Source organism: Pteropus vampyrus, unplaced genomic scaffold (genome assembly GCF_000151845.1).
Source record: "Pteropus vampyrus isolate Shadow unplaced genomic scaffold, Pvam_2.0 Scaffold144, whole genome shotgun sequence".
Lineage (NCBI taxonomy): Eukaryota > Metazoa > Chordata > Mammalia > Chiroptera > Pteropodidae > Pteropus > Pteropus vampyrus.
In genome coordinates this window covers 748198-755362 of record NW_011888925.1, presented here as the reverse complement: position 1 = coordinate 755362, position 7165 = coordinate 748198, and the positions used below count along the sequence as shown (strand labels likewise).

At 60.3% G+C, this 7165-nt stretch overlaps 1 protein-coding gene across 2 annotated transcripts in view; it reads left to right on the top strand.

Moving 5' to 3' along the window:
- Positions 1 to 2533: 2533 nt before the first annotated feature.
- Positions 2534 to 7165, top strand: part of FADS3 (fatty acid desaturase 3) — a 6360-nt gene continuing 1728 nt past the window's right edge. Inside the window, exons 1-11 of one of the 2 annotated variants that reach the window (XR_002782417.1) lie at positions 2534 to 2910; positions 3395 to 3592; positions 4049 to 4150; positions 4250 to 4372; positions 4669 to 4729; positions 5266 to 5342; positions 5827 to 5924; positions 6313 to 6409; positions 6552 to 6631; positions 6813 to 6938; positions 7050 to 7158. Coding sequence is in view for 1 of the 2 variants with exons in the window: in XM_011368956.2 (XP_011367258.2) it covers positions 3443 to 3592; positions 4049 to 4150; positions 4250 to 4372; positions 4669 to 4729; positions 5266 to 5342; positions 5827 to 5924; positions 6313 to 6409; positions 6552 to 6631; positions 6813 to 6938 (914 nt within the window). In the remaining variant the exon portion in view is untranslated. The remainder of the gene's footprint in view (positions 2911 to 3394; positions 3593 to 4048; positions 4151 to 4249; positions 4373 to 4668; positions 4730 to 5265; positions 5343 to 5826; positions 5925 to 6312; positions 6410 to 6551; positions 6632 to 6812; positions 6939 to 7049; positions 7159 to 7165) is intronic. The other variant, XM_011368956.2, reaches the window with a different exon arrangement.

Sequence of the window (7165 nt, the reverse complement as noted above, 5' to 3'; positions counted from 1 at the left end):
AGGTTTCGGTCTGAGGCCAGGGACTCACTTTGCCGGGCTGGGAGCACAGGAGGCGCAGCCTGCCCTGCTCTCCGAGGAGCCGCCTGCCCTGCTCTCTGAGGGCCTGCCCAGCCCAGCCCGGCCCCTCCCAACAGCTGCAGCCGGGGGCCCTGAGGGGGTCACACCTCCCCCTTGTCACTCCCTTCAAGGGATAGGCCTAGCGGGAGGTCCCTGGGAGGTTGGGGGGCTGGCCTGATTTTGTACCCCCTTCAGTGCAACCCTAGGCCTGGAGGAAAGGAAATCAGAAAGCACCTGCTCTGGCAGCTCCTCAGCTCAAGGGCTGGGGGCAGCTGGGCCGTGGGGGCCGCGGGGGGCCCCCCGGAACCCAGAACTGACACAGAGGATGGGAAAGAGGAAGGGCTGGAGGCAGGAAATCCTGGGGTCGTAGCCACAGCACTTGCTTTCTGCACTGAGTTTGTGTGCACGGGTGCGTGCGAGGCTGAGTCTGCTTGAGCGTGCGTGGGCTGTGTGTGTGTGTGTGTGTGTGTGTGTGTGTGTGTGTGTGTGGCTGTGTCTGTGTGGCTGAGTCTCAGTGCCCAGGTGGGTAGTGGGTACGTCTGGCTGTCTGAAGGCACACGCATCAGACACTGGCTGCGTTTCCATGACACGTGGGCACCTCGGGGCAGTCCTCGTGAGAGTGCGTGTGTGCCTCTGGGCAGGTGTGGGTTCTGTGTGCTGCCAGGGGAGTTTCAGAGGAAATGAGGGGATCAGAGTCGATGCTGGTTTGGCTTCAAAAAGGAAGTAAATTTGATGCAGGCTACAGCGTGGATGAACCTTGAGGACACTGTGCTAAGTGACCAGTTAATCAAAAAAGAACAAATATTGTATGATTCCTCTTCTATGAGGTCCCTAGAGTAGTCACATTTATAGACAGAAAGCAGAGCTATGGGTACCAGCGGCTGGGGGAGGGGGAGGGGGAGTTAGTGTTTCATGGGGACAGCGTTTAGTTGGGGAAGATGAAAAAGTTCTGAAGATGGTGGTGATGGCCGCCCGACAATACGAATACACTTAATGCCACTGAACTGTACACTTAAAAATCTCTAAAATGGTAAATTTCATATCTGTTCTACTCCAGTTAAAAAATTAAGGAAAAGAAAAAGTTAGCTGTCCAGAGCCAGAATGGTACTGGAGTCTTACCGCCTAGACCCGTCCGCTGGGTTTACCTAGTCCCAGGCAGGAGAATGGACTCGCTCAAGGTCACAGTGAGTGGGATCAGCTGAGCCCCAAGAGCAGTCTTCCCTCCCAGCTCCCTTGCCAAAGCCCATTGCTCGGTAGCAGGGCGGGCTTCCTGCGGGGCCAGCCTCCCCTCCAGCCCCTCCCTCCCAGGTATGTTACCACTCTGTCAAGGTTCTTCCGGGAGAGGAGAAAGTCTGCACTCACACAGCCCCCTCCCCTGTCAGGGTCGCCAAGGCGTCCTCCCTTGGGAAGGAGCCGCAAGGCTGCCGTCCTGGGGGCCTAGGTTATTCCAGAAGCCACACCCTCTCCGCCCCTCTAATCCCCAGGCTGCCCGGGGCCAGTAAAAGAGCAGGTAACGGGACAGGGGACCCCTTAGGTGGATCCTGCAGGTGAGGGCTCTAAGTGGGAGCTAGGGGGTGACTAAGCTGCTTCCTTCCCTGAGGACTGTGTGGGATGTCTGGCCGTAGGTACAGGGACCTGACTGTCACTTCCGTTTTCACCCCCACCGGAAGCTGATAGGCTCATTCGTGAGGGGGTAATAGGATGCCCCTGTTCTTAGTAAGCCTTCTTCAAAGCTATTTCCTTTAGCAGGAATCAGTCACCTTCCCCTGGCCCGCAAGGACACCATTCTAGACGCGGCCGCTTCAGTTCAGGCTGCTGGGTGGCTATGGCTAGCTGCTTCAGAGAGAGCCTCTGAAAGCCCAAGGATAAAAATCAGTTGAAGAGCTGTGAACAGTAATGAGCCAGTTATACCAAGATTAGATCATGAAAAACTAAATGAGACCCCCCGGTGTGAAGTTCAAGTTTCCCGACAGTTCAGAACTGCCCGGGCTATTTCCTGACTGGGTCTTTCCGCAGCCCTTTATCTTTGTTCCTGTCTTTTTCTTCCGGTAACCCCTTCTCCTGAATTGCACCCCACCCCACCCGTGCTATTACAGAGAACGTTAGATTATTTATTTTACTTTTTTAAAAAAAGCTTATTTTTCCATTCCTGCTTTTAAAATCAGATGAGTTTAACTGTTTGAAGATCTTCCTTGCAACCCGCTAAGAACTCAGTCTGTGTGGCACCCACACTGTACCCACTGCTTGTGCGTGTGAAAGCTGGGTAAATGGGATGTTTGTGACCCAAACCTCATTTTATATGTAGTAGAAAAGCATATGATTTCAAGAAAGCTATATATATAGATATATAGATTTTTTTTTTTTTTTTTTGAAAAGTTGAATGCTGTCATGGTGGAAATCAGTCTTCCAGGGAGGACTTAATGCAAATCAAGACTTTTATACACCCAGGCAGGTTTGAAGACGGGCCCCCTGTGCTGGGTGAAGTGGCTGCAGCCTAGCTGGCGAGGGGTGTCTGGCAGGGCACCCAGGGCCTGGGGAGGACCGGTGCAGGCTCGTGGGCAAGGCTGGCCCTGGTGCTTCTAGTAATATGTCCGCTGAGTAACCAACTGACTGTCCGTCCATCTGTCTGTGTCTGCTCTGCCCTTCCGTCGACAGCCCTTCCACCTTGTCTCTGCCTGCTGCCTCTGGGTGCTGCTCCAGCTGTCTGTCTGTCTGCCCACCTGACTGTCTGCTCTCCCTCAGGATGCCTTCCACGCCTTCCACCAGGACCTCAATTTTGTCCGCAAGTTCCTGCAGCCCCTGCTGATTGGAGAGCTGGCCCCGGAGGAGCCCAGCCAGGATGGACCCCAGAATGTGAGCAGGGCCCCTGGAGGGGGACATGGCTATTAGCAGCTCCGTCTCCATTACCCCCAGGGGACCTGGGGCCAAGGCTAGTTTACCATCCCTTCCTTGGCAGACAGTTGTAGGCAGAGCTGTAGGGATACCTGCCAGGAGCCCATGGCCCTAGTTCTGGCTGGGCCAGCACTTGTCCCCAGGTGAGCCCTTCCCTGCTCTGGGCCCAGCATCCCTATCTATAATGAGGATTTTGATGAGCTGAGCTCTCGGGGTTTTGCCCACTCCAGCTTTCTCTGCTTCTCACGTACCCGCCACCTTTGGCAGGAGAGCCTTCGCCACCGGGCAGCAGCCCAGCTCACACCCCAAGCCGGGTGATCTTGCCCTGTGTCTCCTTTGGCCACACCCCTTGGGCCTGTCATGGGAGGAGTGGCTGTGGGGCGGGGGGCTTCTGTGGACAACTGGGGCCTTGCTTCCTCGTCTGACTGGCTACTCACCGTGCCAGGCCCAGCTGGTTCAGGACTTCCGAGCCCTGCGCCAGGCTGCCGAGGACATGAAGCTGTTCGAGGCCAGTCCCACCTTCTTCGCTTTCCTGCTGGGCCACATCCTGGCCATGGAGGTGCTCGCCTGGCTCATCATCTACCTCCTCGGCCCTGGCTGGGTGCCCAGCACCCTCACTGCCCTCGTCCTGGCCATCTCCCAGGTGACTCTAGCACTGTCTTGCGGCCCCCTAAACTGTCCAACAGACGCGGGGCCTGGCACATGAAGACAGTCTGGACATGCTTGCTGAATGAATGAATGAATGAACAAATGAAAACATGGGCGACAAGCTAGCGGCCCCGTACATGTACCTGAGGGTCACACTGTGTTTTAAATGTCTTTACTTAACTCCGGGTGAGCCGTGAGCGGGGAGCCAGAGGGCTGTTGCCCCACGCTCCATGACAGACACGCAGGCCCCCTAGGCCCCTGAAACCCAGTGCTCTGTAAAATGAGGAAGCTGGTGCCCAGAGTCTTAAAATGGAGCATCAGCTGTGGGGGTGCCTGGTGGGTTGGGAGGGCTCACTGGGGCCCTGGGGCTGGGCCCCCAGGCAGCCAGCCCCCCCGCCCCCCGTGGCTGGAGCCAAGGTGCCAGGGCTCCTGAGCCTGCCTCTGTCCCCAGTCTCAGAGCTGGTGTCTGCAGCATGACCTGGGCCACACCTCCGTCTTCAGGAAGTCCCGGTGGAACCATGTGGCCCAGCAGTTCGTGATGGGACAGTTGAAGGTGAGGGTGGGGTGGGTGGTGCGCGGCCAGGGGCTGAGATGGGGCGCCCGTGGGGCGCACACGGCCCGGCCCCGCGCTGAGCGCCCCCTCCCCCCGCAGGGCTTCTCCGCCCACTGGTGGAACTTCCGCCACTTCCAGCACCATGCCAAGCCCAACGTCTTCCACAAGGACCCCGATGTGACTGTGGCGCCCGTCTTCCTCCTGGGGGAGTCGTCCATTGAGGTGCATGGGGAGGACGTGGACACACTCGGGCTGGGCTTGCAGCTGAGAGGGGACCGGTAGCGACCGCGGCCCCCCAGCTGTGGCCCAGTCCCAGCCCTCAAGCTAGCCCTCCACTCCGGCTCCAGGCCGAGCCCCTGCCCCAGAGGTGCCCCCTCCCCACGGCTCAGCCTGCTGGTGACTGTGGTCCCAGTTGCTAGAATCTAGAGTTGCTTTGGCCCCTTGGCCCTAGCCAGCCCCTTGCCCGGGAGGACGGGGGCCCAGAGAGCTGCCCCCTCAGCCGCCGCCTGTCTCCACAGTACGGCAGGAAGAAACGCAGATACCTGCCCTACAATCACCAGCACCTGTACTTCTTCCTGAGTGAGTATCCCTTTGTCCCCCCGGGGTGGGGACATGGCTGGAGTGGGGACCACACCTGAGCCTGCACTATCTGCTCCCATGTCTGCCAACACCGGGTGGCTTCTGGCCACCTCCCAGGGTAGGGGCACTTACTAACCTTCAAGCCTCTCCCAGCCTCTGCTCTGCCACCCCAGCCTGCAGCCTATTCTGACCATCCCCTTGCCAGGCCTTTGCCCAGGCTGATCCCTCTGCTTGCGGGGCCTTCCAGCCAGAGGTAGTCGCAGCCCTGCCTGGAGTCTTTAGAAATCCTTCCTGTTCTCACGTCAGGGCGGTCCAGTGCCCTAGAGCATTTGGGCAATTGCTAGGGTGGACAGGGTGAGGATTCAAGGGTGGGGACATAGAAAGCTGGCCCCAACCTGCAGACGGACATGGAAGGGGGTGAGGCCAGAGCCGGCCTGGGAGGGCTCAGGTGTTCCTGGAGCAGCGGCCCCCCCCACGTCTGCACAGCCTGCTCGGCACCCCTCCCCTGCCCTGAGCCCCTCACGCCTGCCTTCCAGTCGGCCCCCCGCTGCTCACCCTGGTGAACTTCGAGGTGGAAAATCTGGCGTACATGCTGGTGTGCATGCAGTGGACGGTGAGTGGGCCCCGTTCAGGGCCCCCAGGAACACCGTTGTGGCAGGAGGGGGACTTAGGGGGCAGCCCCTGCCCACAAATGCAAACAGGTGTGCATGTATGTGTGCAATAGTGTGGTACACGTGTGCGAGGGGAGAGTGAGTGTCCTCGGGGCATGGCATGGGTCTCTCAGGGTGGGGACGTCCTCCTTTGGGGTGGGGACGTCCTCCCTTGGGGTGGGGACCTGCTGGGCCGATTCCGCCAGGCCTTTGCCTCTCAGGCAGGGGCTCCCCCTTCTCAGCCCCGTCATGGCACCTTCACCTCCACGTTCACCTGGCAAGGCAAGGACCCTGTCCCTTTACCTGGCTGAGAACACCGCGGCCCAGAGAGGGGCCATGACCTGTCCGGGGCTCCGAGGCGCCTCAGGCAGAAGGGATGGGTCATCTGGGGTCATCTGGGCTCCTCCCGGCTGCTCTGAGACCACTGTTCTCCCCGCCCCTCCGCAGGACCTGCTCTGGGCCGCCAGCTTCTACTCCCGCTTCTTCTTGTCCTATATCCCTTTTTATGGCGTTCCTGGGGCACTGCTCCTTTTTGTGGCTGTCAGGTATGGCCAGGTTCAGAATGGCAGGGACCAGGGAGGTCACCCACAGGCAGCGGGGGACCCTGGCTGCAGCCCTTCACCCTCGGAGCCTCCATTTCCCCGTCTGCAGAATGGGAACAGCAGGACTGCCTCTCTGGGTCGTGGGAGAATCAACGCCAGGGTGGCGGGTTCCCAGGGGCGGCAGGGCTGGGGAAGTGGCCCTGTGGACGTTCACCCTCACAAGCAGGGCTGCTCTGGGCTCAGGCTGGCATGGAGCCTGCCCGGCTCGGCTGCTGTAAACACCCGTGGGGGAGGGGTCACTGCGTCCCACTGTACAGATGAGGAAGCAGAGGCCCAGTCCGCTCTGAGGGGTGAGCTGGACATGGGGCAGTGCCTGAGCCTCCCCCCGCAGGGTCCTAGAGAGCCACTGGTTCGTGTGGATCACGCAGATGAACCACATCCCCAAGGAGATCGGCCACGAGAAGCACCGGGACTGGGCCAGCTCACAGGTGGACAGCAGGGGCGGGCCAAGTGTGGGACCTCCTGGGAGTGGGGGTGGGGTCCCAGCTGGGAGGAAAGGGGGCATCGATGGGGCTGCCAGGTTCAGGGGGTGCCAGCCTCCCTCGCCTGTGCCCCACTTCCTCCTGGCAGCTGGCAGCCACCTGCAACGTGGAGCCCTCGCTCTTTATCGACTGGTTCAGCGGGCACCTCAACTTCCAGATCGAGCACCAGTGAGTGTGGGCCCTGGGGTGCAACAGGGGTGGCAGTGATTCTCCCTGGGGAGGTCAAGACATGAGCCCTGGACTCCTTGGGGGCCTGAGAGGGGAGGCGAGCAGGGCCCGGGTGGTGATGGGGTGCTCCCTCTGGCACCCCCACCACCTCAGGTGCCAGCCCATGCTCTCCCTGCTCTAGCCTCTTCCCCACGATGCCCAGGCACAACTACCACAGGGTGGCACCACTCGTCAAGGCGCTATGCGCCAAGCACGGCCTCAGCTACGACGTGAAGCCTTTCCTCACCGCCCTGGCGGACATAGTTGGGTGAGGGCCCTCTGCTCGTGGCGGCTCCCCCAGGATCCCTGTCCACCCCTGTCCCTGCTGGTCCCCTCTCTGAGCCCACACGGGTCCCTCCCTAAGACGTGGCATTCACGGCCTTTCCCATCAGCCTGAGCCCTCCGCCCTTTCCGGTATTCACCCACACCCCCCCAGCCCGGGGCCCAGGCCCTGTCCGAGGTGCTGCGAATACACAGTGAGGAAACAGGCTTGCG